The sequence below is a fragment of the Peromyscus maniculatus genome, chromosome 6, assembly GCF_049852395.1.
Source record: "Peromyscus maniculatus bairdii isolate BWxNUB_F1_BW_parent chromosome 6, HU_Pman_BW_mat_3.1, whole genome shotgun sequence".
Taxonomy (NCBI): Eukaryota; Metazoa; Chordata; class Mammalia; order Rodentia; family Cricetidae; genus Peromyscus; species Peromyscus maniculatus.
In genome coordinates this window covers 77,564,946-77,581,001 of record NC_134857.1, presented here as the reverse complement: position 1 = coordinate 77,581,001, position 16,056 = coordinate 77,564,946, and the positions used below count along the sequence as shown (strand labels likewise).

At 47.9% G+C, this 16,056-nt stretch overlaps 1 protein-coding gene across 2 annotated transcripts in view; it reads left to right on the top strand.

Annotated features, from left to right (window-relative positions):
* Chd1l (chromodomain helicase DNA binding protein 1 like) overlaps window positions 1-16,056 on the top strand; it is a 55,964-nt gene that overhangs the window by 22,289 nt on the left and 17,619 nt on the right. For both annotated transcript variants that reach the window (XM_016001161.3, XM_076574631.1), the window contains 8 exons: window positions 1,497-1,652; window positions 2,260-2,352; window positions 3,911-4,007; window positions 6,624-6,697; window positions 7,734-7,844; window positions 12,502-12,616; window positions 13,502-13,655; window positions 15,186-15,360. In XM_016001161.3, coding sequence (XP_015856647.1) covers window positions 1,497-1,652; window positions 2,260-2,352; window positions 3,911-4,007; window positions 6,624-6,697; window positions 7,734-7,844; window positions 12,502-12,616; window positions 13,502-13,655; window positions 15,186-15,360 — 975 coding nt within the window. The remainder of the gene's footprint in view (window positions 1-1,496; window positions 1,653-2,259; window positions 2,353-3,910; window positions 4,008-6,623; window positions 6,698-7,733; window positions 7,845-12,501; window positions 12,617-13,501; window positions 13,656-15,185; window positions 15,361-16,056) is intronic.

Sequence of the window (16,056 nt, the reverse complement as noted above, 5' to 3'; positions counted from 1 at the left end):
TGAATGCTTTCCAGTGCTTTTTTTTTTCTACCAGAGCATATTTCATCCGTGTGTGAAGTTGTCAAAGAAGAAAATCAGCACAGGTGTATAATTGCTTTCCTTTTACTGCTGTGAGCTGTAGAACGCAGCATATTCTATACACTTAAGCACACAGTATCAGTAGTTGTTAGGGAAATGTAAATCAAGGCCACAGTGAGGGCTAGAAATCGGGCCCAGTGGTGAAGAGCACTGGCTGCTCTTCCAGAGGACCCGGGTTCAATTCCCGGCACCCACATGGCGGCTCACAGCTGCAACTTCAGTTCCAGTGGATCTGATACCCTCTGACCCCGGTAGGCATTTCACGTACATGGTGCCTTTATATACATGCCAGCAAAACATTGATACACATAAAATTTAATAAATAAATAAATGAACAAACAAACAAATAAAAGTGTAAATATAAAAAAAGACAGTGAGGTACCACTTACCCTAGTGGAATGGCTATTATCAAAGATTGCCCCCCCCCCCAATCACAAATACCAGTAAGAATTTGGGGAAAGTCTATATTCACCTCACTGACGATGGGGTGAATATAAACTGGTGTAAACAATACAGTCCTAAGGTACCTCAGAAAGCTAACAATACAACTGCCATACCATTTAGCAACCCAAACTGGTTCCAAAGGAAATTAAACCACACCCGCATGCCGCACTCTTCACAGTAGCTACGATAGAGCTAAGCTAAGTGCCCACCATAGATGACTAATAAAGATCATAGAGCACAAACACGCTGCGGGATACCGCTCACGGAAACACCCGTGAAGGTTCTCCCTTCCGGGGTAGTGACGTAAGAGTTTCTGTGGTCAGGCTGGGTGGCATCGGCACTCAGCAGCTTCCCAGGCAGCCATGAGAGGGAGACTTCACAGGGCCCTGTGTTCTCAGAACTGCGGCTAGAGATCTGCCAGTGAAGTGCATGTAATACTCACTTCTCGAATATATCTTTGACATTTGCTCTCTCTCTCTCTCTCTCTCTCTCTCTCTCTCTCTCTCTCTCTCTCTCTCTCTCTCATGTCGCACATGTATGGAGGTCAGAGGACAACTTGTGGGGGTCATTTTTTCCCTTCTCCCACATAGGTTCTAGGGATCAAGCTCTGCTCATCACGTGACAGCAAACACCTTCACCCATTGACTGTCCTGCTGGCTCTCAGCACTGGATTTATTTATCTTATTTTAGTAAATGGGATTTATTTTGCCCAACTGACTGATGAAGCGTTCAGAGCGTTTTTTGAGGTAGACTAGGATAAGCCATGACGTTTGGTAGATTAAGTATATTAAACACATTTTTCAACTAACAATATTTTCAACCTGGGATGAATTTACAGGGACATAAACCCTGTTGTAAGTTCAGAAGTGTCTGTAATATGAAAGAAATCATTGTCCTGACTCAGAATTCAGACCGAATGCTTTCTAGTTGTTGAATACCTCGATTCTACATTCTTAATATTTTTCCTTATGCAGCAAGTGAGCTACACAGACTCTTGCAGCCATTTCTCCTGAGGCGAGTGAAAGCTCAGGTAGCCACAGAGCTTCCCAAGAAGACAGAGGTGATGATATACCATGGCATGTCAGCACTACAGAAGAAGTACTACAAGGCCATCTTGATGAAAGACCTAGGTATGGGACGCGTCTGGTGAGCAGCTGAGTGAGTGTGGTTTTCATGTTGGAAGTGCTCCATGATCAGGCGCTCTCGTCTGTACAACAAGAAGGGGGTGGAGCCTTAGATTCGGTTCTGGAGGCAGGGGCTCTCCGACAGTTGTTACACTTTCCTTTTTCCTCCGGCCACATCCCCCTTACTGCCTTGAAGCAAGCACTTCTAAGTGCTCGAGTCCTGCCCTCTGTCTTTCCAGCCCATTGGATACTTAACGAGCTGCAAAATGCCGTTGACTCAAATTCCCTGGGAGGAATTGGGAGTGAGAAGGGGGAGACAACAGTGTGATCTCCTGATGGCCATTTTGTAGTTGTCCCTGGCCTCCAGAACAGTTACAGTGGGAAGTGTAGATGTCTGGAAAAAGGGTCATCAAGGTCGCTACATTCAACTCCTGGTTTACTGGTCCTTCTTAGAGATGGCTAAGCAAATTTCACAAGGTGTCCAGTCCCGTCTGGGCAGTCACACAGGTCTGAGGTGCGCATGATTAAACCTCCGAGGCTGTGGAGACTTTGGGGGTGTGGGGGGCGTTGCTCTGGCAATCCATCTTTCTTCCTGTCGTCGTTACAATTTCAGATGCCTTTGAGAATGAGACGGCCAAGAGGGTCACCCTCCAGAATATCCTCACGCAGCTTCGGAAGTGTGTGGACCACCCATACCTGTTCGACGGTAAGGGAGGCAGGGCGCCGGCCCTCCATGTTGCTGTTTCAGTCTGTGACCCAGGCCGCAGCGGGGTGTGCCCTTCGCCGCGTCTGCGTTTGTGCAGTTTGTCATATCCGTGTCAGCGGACCGGCTACTCAGAGTTCTCAGTTCTTCCTGATATCCTTGGAGATCACGTTTTTCTTTTTCTCTTTGACTCCAAGATCCAGTCTCAGATCCTGAGTTGTGTTTGTCCCGCCTCTTTATCCAGAAGGCAGACATGTTCCTAAGCTTTTCTCACTGACTTGTTTTTCTCCCAGCATTGATGGTTCTGGAGAATCAGAACCAGCGGTTCTCCAGAGCTGTCGGCGGGGTTCGTCTGCGTGTTTCCTCCCAGTTCCTTCCTCCTTGTCTTAGCACACCAGGCCGCCCTTCCTCACCAGCTGTCACCTCGCTGCCCTGCCAGTGGCTGTCTCCCTCCGGGGTCCATCAACCCCCCCCAGAGACCTGTGGCACAGCTGCCACTGCTTCCCGAAAGCCTCCCCAGCTCCACAGAAGAGCTGTGTCCTGCCTGCCTGCCACATCTGCGCCTCTCCACTGTCCTGGTCTCACTGACTTCCACGGTTCTGAGTGCACCTTAGGCCTCTGCCTGGGGGTTTGCCGGGTGTTGTTTAATTTTCATTTCAGCTGGGACTTTTGTTTACATTTTTCTTTTCCTTCCTTCCTTTTTCCTTTTCTTTCTTTCTTTCTTTCTTTCTTTCTTTCTTTCTTTCTTTCTTTCTTTCTTTCTTTCTTTCTTTCTTTCTTTCTTTCTTTCTTTCTTTCTTCTTTCTTTCTTTTGAAGTAGGTCTCACTGTGTAGTGTAGGATGTTCTGGAACCTGCCATGTAGAACTCACTGGCTTCAGACTTGTGGAGATTTGATCCACTTGCTTCTGCGTTATAAGTGCTGATGTAAGTGCCTGCTCCAACACACCCAGGTTGTCCACTGGGAATTTTTAAATATGCTCCAATTGGAAGCCCAGGGACAGTTCTCTGGGCATGGGGTCTGTATCGTAGGAAGGCCTAGTGCAGAGGTTTGTTACCATCAGGTAGGGGTTCCTAATGCTGAAACTGTTTAAACAATTCATAGAATCTTAGTTCGATGCCCATTAGGGTTTTTGATTGTTTTAATGGTTGGGAACATGTACATTTTCAAGGAAGCTCTGCAGGTAATTCTGACTGCCACCCCATACCTACCTTAGAATGTATATGCCATCTCTGGACGTGTTTGTTGATTCGCTTCCCTAGAGAGCTCAGACTCCGGTTTGGGCTTTCTTGACTGTTAACATCGAGGTGGGTTGGCCCCTTAGGTAAGCTTTTATGTTTAATTTTCTTTTGGGGTATGCCTGCCTTTGTGACTGGTGTCAAGAAGTATTGAGGTCCTCATACACACACATAATCATAAACTTCCTCAAGCACAGAAGAGCCTTGGCACACCCAGTGTGAGAAGTGTGGGGCTGCTTTGCTGGTGGCCAGCTATCAGCGTCGCTCCTCAGGGAATCTGCTCCTAGCCGGCACATTAGTGGAAGTGGGTTCTTTCTTCCCTAGGTGTGGAACCAGAGCCCTTTGAAGTCGGAGAGCACCTGATCGAGGCCAGTGGGAAACTTCACCTGCTGGACAGGCTGCTGGCATTTCTGTACTCCGGGTAGGCAATGGGTTCACATTACTACTATGAGCTAGTAACCATCAGAACCCCAGTGGTGAAGAGCTGACAGATTTCTGAGAAGGATCCAAGTTTTCCTTCTTCAGGGCCTTGATTAGGGTTCCACGTTCTATGCAGCGGTGCCCCCAGCCCCTGCCATCCCATCCCCCTTACCCCTCCTCGGTCATCCCTTTGTTAGGATTCCTGCAGCCATTAGGATCCCAGTTCAGCATCGGCAGTGTCCTCTGATAGCTGTGTGACTCATCGACTCATGGCAACCTTATCACTCTGACCTTGTTCTGTTCTCCCAGGACAGAGACAGCCTGATCTTTTCTTCCAGGGTTGCCTGTTGGAAGCTTGTGTTGAATCAGTATCTATCACAGGGGCTCAGTTAATGTTTCTTCTTGTTAACCCGTGGGTCTTGGTCTAAACTCAAGGGGATCTTGGGGGACATCTTCCCAAAGACATGAATTGAGTGATCTTGTGTAATAGTATTTGGCTTCTTGGTGTTCAGCTTGTTCTGCATGAAGAAAGGGAATCTAGACAAACCCCATATTCTTGAGGATTTCAGTTTATCCCTTTGAAGGAACGACCCCAGGTATGGCCTGAGATATAAGAAAGTTGCCCATTAGGAATATGCAGGATCAATAATTGCATGTTAAATAATTGTTTGCCATGCAGTATTTTATTGGTTAGAGCCAATAAAGGGCATCTACTTGTCAGATCTGAAAAATTCGTGAATTCTTTATGCCAGATTTTTCCATTTCACAGACCCAGAAAGGTTGTATGTCCAAGGTCACCTGGCCAGCACATGGAGGTGGTGAGATTAGGACCCCCCTCCCCGACCACATGCACATTTGGGGTTAAGTCTTCTGGGGGGTCTCCTTAACGGTTGTGGTTGTGCTGAAGCTTATTGCACACAAAAAACTGGGTTAATTCTTCTGATGAGAATTTTGTTTTGGTAGCATGGTGCTTCTTCGTTCATGAAGTTTTGAAACAGCGCCCAGTTAAAAGGAGCTCTAGGCTTGACTCCATTCATTCGTTGCTGTTTTTGTTTATTTTATCTTTTTGTTTTTGTTTTTCGAGGCAGGGTTTCTCTGTGTAGCTTTGTGCCTTTCCTGGAACTCAACTCTGTAGCCCAGGTGGGCCTCAAACTTACAGGGACCCACCTCCCAAGCGCTGGGATTAAAGGCGTGCGCCGCCGCCGCCGCCGCCGCCGCCGCCGCCGCCTCCGCCGCCGCCGCCGCCGCCGCCGCCACCACCACCACCACCACCCGGCTTGTTTACTCATTTTTGTTGTTTTGAGACAGTATCTCCCTGTGTAGCTCTAGGTGGCCTGGAACTATCAAGTACACATCAGTGCAGGCCCTGTTGGCCTTGAACTTGAGATGGTCCTACTGCCTGTGCCTCCCCAGTGCTGGGATTTCAGACACGAGCCACCAGTGTATCACTTTGACTTCGTTTTTTATGTGTGTGTCACACACACACACACACACACACACACACACACACACACACACATACACACACACACACACCTCTACACCTACAGAGGCCAGAGGATAACTTCAGGTTTCATCAGAAACACTGTTCACATCCTTTGAGACAAGGTCTCTGCCTCCCCAGAGCATCTGAGCTGCTGTGCACACCACTACACCCAACATTTTTTAACATGGGTTCCAGAGATCAAGCTCAGGTCCTCATACTTGTGAGGCATACAAGAACTTTACACACACACACACACACACACACACACACACACACACACACACTGGCCCTTGACTTCATTCTTTTATTTTTTGAGATTTATTTATTTTATGTGTTAGAGGTTTTGCCTGCAATGTATGCCAATGTCAAGACACCATGTATGTGCAGTACCCACAGAGGCCAGGAGAGGGCACCAGAGCCCCTAGAATTGGAGTCATTGCTGGTTGTCAGCTGCCGTTTGGGTTCTGGGAATCAAACCCAGGTCATCTAGAATAGAGCAGCCACTGCTCGGAACTGCCAAGCTATCTCTCCAGCCCTTGCTTCCTTCTTAACCCACCATTCTGTGTTGTTTTTTTTCTTCTTTTATCAAGGATCTTGGGAGATGAGATGCCATGTGCCCCTTTCTAAAGTAATGTTTCTCTGAATTTTCAACCAAAATAGCTATAAATAATAGTGACTTTCTGACCATGGCTTTCAAGGTCTTGAGAGAGAGAGAGAGAGAGAGAGAGAGAGAGAGAGAGAGAGAGAGAGAGATTTTGAATTTTACATTTTACTCCTTACATATGTGTGTTTATCTTGCTTTTGACGAGACAGCTTGTATTTCTTTCAGTTGAGTGAGTTGACATTCCAGTGAGTTCTCTGGCCTTTTGGGAGCTTCCCGTAGCCGGGGGTGCACTGACAGATGCCCCTGGGAATTTCTCCACTGTAGCTTAAGAACAGTCACTTGAAGGGGACAGTACCAGGTTTACTTACATTCTTCACATAAAGTACTTCAGACTTTTTGGGGAAGTCTTTAAGTTACATTTATACTTCAGTATTTCATTTATTCATAAATTTGGAATTTTGCCTGAGGGAAATACACCTTAAATATTACTAGAATTGTCACTCTTTCCTTTTTTTCTTTCTTACCAGGGGCCATCGGGTTTTGCTTTTCTCCCAAATGACCCAGATGTTGGATATTCTGCAAGACTATATGGATTACAGAGGTGACTCCCGAATCATTTGTAGCTGCACCGGTCATCTGTATAACACATGTCGTAGGCAGTCATACGAGGTGTGGGGATTACAGAGGAAATGATGCCACAGCACCGTTCAGAGTCAAAAGAAGATCAGACGTGTAGAGAATGGTGTGTGGAGTAAGCACCAGCCGCGAGGAGAGATGTCTGAGCAGAAATGTGCAGCCCCACTCCGACTGGTTATGTGGTTTCTGATTACGGGCACTGGGGCAAAGGCTGTAGAAATGTTATTTGTATAGTAGACAAGTTTCAATGACAAGAACTTTCAGGTCATAAAACACTGGTCTCAGCAGCTGAGCACTGACTCACTAGACAGACGTAAATACAGATATCCCAAAAATCAAATGGGGGAGAGTTGGGGCCGTCAGTTCTGATTAACGATAACGAGTGGGGTCATTACCTGAGTACTCTGCTTAATATGTAGTAAAATGAATGTGAGGTATTTGGAAAAACTGTACCTTTGGTTGATCTGAAGCCCTGGGGAAGAGTTTTAGCTCCAGACCTTGTAGTTTAAGTTAGTCCAGACTGGGCCTTGGAGCGATCCTTGATGTTCCTCAGTGATACCTAGGCTGGGACACCCTTGCAGGGACCCCAGAGTACAAGCAGAGCTCAAGTTCAGAGCTCTCTCTGGGTCTGGAGCATGATGACAGGTCGGAGACCCTCCAGCTTGAGAGGGCCACCAGACACATTCCCTCACCGGCTTCTGTACTTCTGCTTGCATATCATCAAATGCAGTCTGCCATAGAGCGAGCTTTCAGGATTGCTTGGGAATGGTCAAAACTATATACCAACTCTACTTCAACAGCGTTTAAGAGTGTGAATGTGTTATGATGCATTCTTTATAAAATGATAGCATTGCCCCCCCCCTAAATTTAGACTCCACCCTCCATGGAAATTCTTAGAAGTAGGGGGTAAAACTGATGTCTGCTTTTGGATCGACTAATATTTTGTTTCCCAGGATCCTTAGAAAAGAATTAAGGTTGCCCATTCTCTCCTCTTTGTCAAGGCTACAGCTACGAGCGTGTGGATGGCTCCGTGAGGGGAGAAGAGAGGCACCTGGCCATTAAGAACTTTGGGAAGCAGCCCATTTTTGTTTTTCTCCTGAGCACCCGAGCAGGTAGGCCACGCAGGTCCTGATGAAAGCAGGCAGATGATCTGGGAGAGAACTTTGGCATCCCAACCATGAGTGCGTTTCCCCTAATTCTCTGAAAGGCGAGGTGATTGCCAAGGAGTGAACAAGGAAGGAAGGAACCGAGGCCATTGCCATGGCTGGTAAGGGGCTGGATGTCTAAAAGTATGGTGACATTTTATGTTACCCGAGCCATGATCTCATCCAGGAACTTCAGCTGAAGTCTTGAGTGCTTAGAAATTCTTCTAACCTGCTTTGACTCCTGGCCTGGGAAGTGTCCTCGGAGATTTCTGTGGGAAATTGTATTTACGTTCGGGGGGTGCAGATCTTCTTCCCAACTGTGGTTTGGGGAATGAGATAACCACTTGCTGGTTGTCTTCCTCCAAAAATACTTCTCTAACACAGCAAAAGCTTAATGAACATTTAATTGCTTTAAAATGTGATTATAGTAAAATTGCTAGCTACTTAGAGTTATGACAATATCTATATATAACTTTAGTCACAAATATTATCTATCACATTTGTGGTATGTTATCAGTAAGAGGGTGATTATTTTTATGTGTTATTAAACAATTTGACATTAACTTTTGGAAATGATTTTTTTTTTTAAGATTCTGGATCATCCTTATATCACTTTAATTCATGGGTTTCATTTCATTATTTCTTTAAGAAAGCTTTTTCTTTATGTGCATATGCCTGTTTGTTTCTATGGTGTATCATATACATGCAGGTGCTCTTGGAGGCAGAAGAGGGTGTCAGATTCCCTGAAACTGGAGTGACAGATCGTTGTGAGCCACCAGCTACGGGTTTTGGGAACCAAACCCATGGTCTCTATAAGAGCGATGCAATGCTCTTCGCTACCTCTCCAGCCCCTCATTATCTTATTTCTTATAAATTGGAATCCTCCTGGAATAGACATGGTGAATACAGAGATGTGTGTTCCTCTATTAAAGAGAGATCGGCATCTCAGTGAAAAAGGTTCAGTCTCACTAGGAAGCATTCATTGAGTGACTAGTGTGATAAGAGCATGTAAAAGAAGCACTAGATATAATCCTCGGTAAGGAGATTATTTTTCCAGCATTTGCCTTATCTCTCTAATAAAGATAATAATGCATGACGTAATCAGATTCTCTCAGCCGCCCTTCCTCAGCCCTTCACTTACATCATCGTCTGTCTCCAGGAGTCTTAGAAGGAACGTAAAGGGGTCAGGTCAGATGTAGCCTCGGAAGTTCTTTGTATTTTAAAGATTTCCTATTTCCCTACTCAGAGGACAGCCTTTGTTTGCAGTGTCTAAAATTAAGAAGGACAGGCATCCACATTTTAGTGCATTTCCCGGAGGACCCCGAGCATGTCCTGGAGGAGCAGAAGCCGTGGGCATCATCTGCCTTTTCAGGGGCAGACCGTCCTACTTGCTGTGGGGTTTGTGCCGCAGGGCTGCAGCACCTTGGTTTGCTTAGCAGTTCACCCTGTGTCAGGCGCTTCTGTGAATGAATCATGTTGCCACCAGGGGGCAATGACAGCTCATGAATATGTCCCAAACAATTATGAGCAGCGCTTATTCAAAAGAAACCACTCTCGTGGGCTGGAGTGTGGCTCACGCACCATGTGCAGGGTTCCGGGCCCCTTCCCTGGCCCTGCAAAGAAAGGGGGGAATCACCCTTTGGGAAAAGCTGCATCTTGATAGCCGTGACCAAGGAAAGATGGCGTACATTTCAGCATAGTATGAATCCTAACCACCAGACCACGAGGGGTGATGCTGTAAAATTTTAAATGAAACAGGTACCCGGGAGGTGTCAGTGAGCACCACAGGCTCTGGAGCTGGTGTGATGGAGCAGGTACCCGGGAGGTGTTAATGAACATCACAGGCTCTGGAGCTGGTGTGATGGAGCAGGTACCCGGGAGGTATCAGTGAGCACCACAGGCTCTGGAGCTGGTGTGATGGAGCAGGTACCCGGGAGGTATCAGTGAGCACCACAGGCTCTGGAGCTGTGTGATGGAGCAGGTACCCGGGAGGTGTCAGTGAACATCACAGGCCCTGGAGCTGGTGTGATGGAGCAGGTACCCGGGAGGTGTCAGTGAACATCACAGGCTCTGGAGCTGGTGTGATGGAGCAGGTACCCGGGAGGTGTCAGTGAACATCACAGGCTCTGGAGCTGGTGTGATGGAGCAGGTACCCGGGAGGTGTCAGTGAGCACCACAGGCTCTGGAGCTGGTGTGATGGAGCAGGTACCTGGGAGGTGTCAGTGAGCACCACAGGCTCTGGAGCTGGTGTGATGGAGCAGGTACCTGGGAGGTGTCGGTGAACACCACAGGCTCTGGAGCTGGTGTGATGGAGCAGGTACCCGGGAGGTGCTAGTGAACACCACAGGCTCTGGAGCTGGTGTGATGGAGCAGGTACCCGGGAGGTGTCAGTGAGCACCACAGGCTCTGGAGCTGGTGTGATGGAGCAGGTACCTGGGAGGTGTCAGTGAGCACCACAGGCTCTGGAGCTGGTGTGATGGAGCAGGTACCTGGGAGGTGTCGGTGAACACCACAGGCTCTGGAGCTGGTGTGATGGAGCAGGTACCCGGGAGGTGCTAGTGAACACCACAGGCTCTGGAGCTGGTGTGATGGAGCAGGTACCCGGGAGGTGCTAGTGAGCACCACAGGCTCTGGAGCTGGTGTGACGGAGCAGGTACCCGGGAGGTGTCGGTGAGCATCACAGGCTCTGGAGCTGGTGTGATGGAGCAGGTACCCGGGAGGTGCTAGTGAACATCACAGGCTCTGGAGCTGGTGTGATGGAGCAGGTACCTGGGAGGTGTCAGTGAGCACCACAGGCTCTGGAGCTGGTGTGATGGAGCAGGTACCTGGGAGGTGTCAGTGAGCACCACAGGCTCTGGAGCTGGTGTGATGGAGCAGGTACCTGGGAGGTGTCGGTGAACACCACAGGCTCTGGAGCTGGTGTGATGGAGCAGGTACCCGGGAGGTGCTAGTGAACACCACAGGCTCTGGAGCTGGTGTGATGGAGCAGGTACCCGGGAGGTGCTAGTGAGCACCACAGGCTCTGGAGCTGGTGTGACGGAGCAGGTACCCGGGAGGTGTCGGTGAGCATCACAGGCTCTGGAGCTGGTGTGATGGAGCAGGTACCCGGGAGGTGCTAGTGAACATCACAGGCTCTGGAGCTGGTGTGATGGAGCAGGTACCTGGGAGGTGTCAGTGAGCACCACAGGCTCTGGAGCTGGTGTGATGGAGCAGGTACCCGGGAGGTGTCAGTGAGCACCACAGGCCCTGGAGCTGGTGTGATGGAGCAGGTACCCGGGAGGTGTCAGTGAGCACCACAGGCTCTGGAGCTGGTGTGATGGAGCAGCCTGTGGTACTGGCTGCCTAGGAAGCTCAGTAAAAGGGACTACTGTAGCACAGAAGTTGGAGGTCATCATGGGCAACACAACAGGACCCCATCTAAAAAAAAGAAAGAAAGAAAAGAAAAACTACAATAGCACCCAGGAAAGCCCAGAAAATGTAGCCAACAGGCTCAAGAGCCAGACATGGAGACTGAATCTTAGCTTCTCTATCTGTGCAGCTTCAAATAAGTGTTTGGCTTCTCTGTGTTTCCATCTCAAATATCAACAAAGAGGGTGATAACGACTAGCCCGAGCCCGTGAGGTTGTTGTGTAAGGTGTAAGAGTTGGTGGTCTGTATAAAATGCCCCGAAACTTGCTTGGCACCTGGCAGATCAAGCATATATACATGTACTAGCCCTGTGAGGTAACCTAGCACCGCTCGGTAATCAGTCATTATTGGCTCTTTATTCCAGATTTAATTTTATGTGACAGCATAAAGTATTCCTGCATGGCGTGTCTTAGGACCCAGCTGGGCGTCAGGCGTCCTTCTGAGAAGCTGCCTTTAGTTCAAGCTCTCCGACAACCCCGTCAGGCCCCCTTGTTCCAGCAGTGATCGCTAATGACCCTGGCAAGAGCTAGTCCGTTTTGTATTAGTTTCCACATCCATCAAGGAGAAGGCTGGAATCTGCCTTCACGGTTCTTTTAATTCCCGAAACCACAGCTGTACCTCACCCCTTCTCCCGTAGCACCAAAGGAAACCCAGACAATTGCCGCAGGAGCCGTTCTTGGCTCCCGGTTCGTCCCAGTGCGCCTGGTCGAAGTGGACGCAGTCACAGAAGGCCAGGCTTGTGGTTTCTGCAGAGCAGGGGAGGCAGTCTCCCGTTCTGCCCAGGAGCAACATCACCACCCCTCCTTCATCATCACGCCAGAGGTCTTGCTACCTGGCCTGACCTGCAAGTGTGGGGAAAGGCTCTTTCCTCACGAACGCCAGACACGGACTGTCCCGTGCTCACAGCTCTGTGCTGAAGGAGTGTGTGCCCTTATCGTTGAAGACTGCCCTAGGCAAATGCAGTCAAGTGTTTTAGATCTGGAAGAGTCGAAACGGCTTCATGCTCCTGACTTGAGCGTCTTCCCCCTTCTGTTATGTGTGGTGAGGTTAAGGGAACAGGTGTGACCATGCCGGGCTCTGGAGTTGTGGATGAGTGTCTGTGGACTGACTTCAGTTCACTAGTGTGACCCTGTCTGGACCGTCTTTATTCTTTAGATCCTTGTGTGGGCCTCAGATGACTCTCTCTCTCTCTCTCTCCCTCTCTCCTCATTTCCAGGTGGAGTGGGCATGAACTTGACGGCAGCAGACACCGTCATTTTTGTTGACAGTGACTTCAACCCTCAGAATGACTTGCAGGCGGCTGCCAGAGCTCACCGAATTGGCCAGAACAAGTGAGTGAGTCCAGGGTCCGTGATTTCACACTTCCTTGGTGTCCTGGGTCGGGAAGGAAGGAGGAGCCTAGGCCCGGTGACAGCACTGAACAGGAATTGAGAGACCCCAGAAGGAGCCCAGCTTTGCTGTCGTCTCCTGCAGTGGCATTGGCTGGCGGCACCATTGTCCAGACTCACTTTCTTGAACCCAAAGCCAAATGATAAAAGGATTAGAAGGAATCTTTAGAAGCCATTTAATTCAGTGAGCTAAGACCCACCTCACTAAACAAACAAACAAAAAATGGCCAAGGCCGACACGAAACGAACTCAGTGGTGTTTTTGTAGATTTGTCTCAGATTGCTTTGTTTGGGTATTTTTATCTTACTGGTCTTTGGCTTGTGTATTATATTCCCTATGTTGTTGTTTGTGTGTTTTATTTGTGTGTGTGTGTGTGTGTGTGTGTGTGTGTGTGTGTTTCTTGTGTTTGTTCTGTTTTTTTTTTTTTCCTGTTTGTTTTATTAAGAGAGAAAGAAGACCTGGAGTTGGAGGGGTGGGGAGGACCTAACAGAAGATTGGAGGAGAAACAGTCTCAGAATATATTGTATGAGTCACCCCTGCCCCTAACAAATGGCCACTTAATGTTATGGAAATTTGCCAAAAGTTCTGTGCCCGCCTTGGGCCTGAGGATGACATGTGCCTCTGTGGTTTTCCTTGGCCACAGATGACACATCACAGTTCAGGTCACCTCTCCATGCTCTGGTCCACGATTTGGAAAGTTCAGGGATCACTGAAGGCCGGATCGCTCTCGCTAGTCCTTGGGGCGTCCTTGTAGGTGTACTTACCTGGTGTGGCCTTTGCTGGCGTCACCCACTCATCACACACTGCTGTCATTTGACTTGTGCACAGGTCTGTTAAAGTCATTCGTTTGATCGGCCGAGACACCGTGGAAGAAATCGTGTACAGGAAGGCAGCCTCCAAACTGCAGCTGACCAACATGGTCATGGAAGGCGGCCATTTCACCCTCGGGGCCCAGAGACCGTCCGCTGAGGCCGACTTCCAGGTGAGAATCTGTTCTTACCCATAGGCTCGTCACGATTTGTCCCTGCCTTGGTGCCTGCTCTGTGCAGGGAACTACAGGAGTCACAAGTAGACTCGATAGATACAGAGTAAAGGAGACAAGTGCTGAGCTGTCTGTCTTGGATTTAAATCTGAGCCTCATCACTCCATAACCTCGGGCATCTCTATTTGCTTAAAACGAGGGTTCCATTAGTTATGTCTGAGGGTGCCGAGAAAATTAGAGAATTAAAAACAAAGGTAGTTATAGCAGTGGATTCTATACCTCTGTCTTAGTTTCTTTTCTTCTTGCTCTGACCAATCACCAGACAAAATCAGCTTGAGAAAGGGTTTATGTTAGCTCACAGTTCAAACCCAGCATGGCGGGGAAGTCAAATCCACAGGAGCTTGAAGCAGCTGGTGACATCATAGCCACAATAAAAAGGCCGGGAGCCGTGAATGTTTGGACACAGCTCACTCGCTCCTTTTTACACAGTCCAGGGTCCACACTCGGGAAGTGACGTCCCCACCCCCAGTGCAGGTCCTCCCACCTCAATTAACCTAATCAGCATGAGCTCTTCCTGTGGGCCTGGAGGCCTGTGTCCTGATGCTCTCCTCCAGTGCGGGCAAAGAAGCCTTATCGCAAATACTTGGCTTTCTTTGGGTTTTGGTACCAAATGCAAAGCCAGTTGTGTTGATTATATATAGCAATGTTAAATAAATATAAACATACCCAGATGTTGGTGCTTCAACGAGCTATGTAAGGAGTTTGCACACTATTGTAGCATACCTTAAAGGTTTCCAAGTTACGAAGATGACCTAGAGAGAAATGGTCCAGTCCAAAGGGGCAAAATGCAAGTGAGCTGAGCTAGTGTTTGAGCATATGCAGCGTTGGGAGCTGCAGGTGAGCACTAGGAAATGAATGCTGTGTGAGCCTTCTGTGCTTCCAGTCGGCCAGTACTGGAAGTGAGGGGACGAGAGGCTCAGGGAGAGGCTCAGGGAGGCAACAGAAGTCTGATGAGTTCTGGTCTCTGTCACAGGAGTGGCCATGGAACACTGTGGTAGGAAAGCAGATTGCCAGAGGAGTCAGCCAGTGGTGAGATCAAGGGGTTTAGCAGTGAGCGAGTTGGGAAAACAACTGAGTCTGACTTCTCTCGCGGTTCCTGGAAAAGCCTGAGTGACGATGAGTTTGTGAGAAGTGCTACAGGAGATGCTTGAAATTACCGTTACTCTTAACCCCCAAAAAGGGACGCTTATCCATATTGTATTGTTACTGAGATTGTCAGAGTCAATAACTCCAATAATCCTTTATCACCATCTGCTTACCCATCATCCAGCTGTTAAAAGCCTACTTGGTGTCATCTGTGATGGACAGCAAATGCTGGCTGTTTGTCGGAGAGGGAACGTCTTAGCCATTAGCAAGTCACCCACATCCTCATGGTTGTTTTTTTTTTTTTTTTTTTTTTTTTTTTTTTTTTTTTGTTCCTTTTTTTTTTTTTTATCAGAACTAACTGGATTTTTGCTCTCTCCATTCAAGTTGAGTGAGATACTTAAATTCGGCTTGGATAAACTGCTGTCCTCAGAGGGGAGCACCGTGGATGAAGTAGACCTGGAGTCCATCCTGGGAGAAACCAGAGATGGCCAGTGGGTCTCTGATGCTTTGCCTGCAGCAGCAGCAGCAGGAGGAGGAAGCGGAGAACAGGAGGAAGGAAGTGAGTTGTAAACCAGATCTCACTTACAGTCTGGGATCCATATTGAGTTGACCTTTTTTTGTGCAGTGTGAGAGATGTGGATCTCATTTTATTCTGTTACATGTGGAAATCTGGTTTTCCCAGCACTCTTTGTTAAGGAGGCTGTTTGTTTGTTTTTTGTTGTTGTTTATTTGTTTTTCTCTCCAAAATGTGTTTTTGACCTTTGTCAGAATGAGGTACTTGTAACTGTATGGGCTTCTTTCTGAGACCCCTTTTGTATTCTGTGGGTCCTTGCATCTGCCATGCTGTTTTTATAACTGTGGCTCTGCAGTGTGATTTGATTTGAGTATTTTGACACCTTTAACATATTTCTGCTGAGGATTGCATTGGCTGTTTGGGGTCTGTATGCTTCCATATAAGTGAGAAATGACATTGGAATTTTGATGTGGATTGCAGTGAGCATGGCGATCGCTAATGTAGCCGTCTTTACAAGATTAATTCCGCCAAGCCATGAGGCCTCCATCTTCTAGAGTTTCTTGAATTTCATTCTTTGATGTCTATACATTTTCATTGTAGAAGTTTTTCAACTCCTTTGTTGGATTTGCCTTCCTGGTTTCCAGGTAGTTGTGTGATTTATTTTTCTAACTGTTGTTGAATTCTAGTTTTCTCAGACTATACTGTGATCTGAGAAGATAGAAGACATTTTTATTCTTTTAC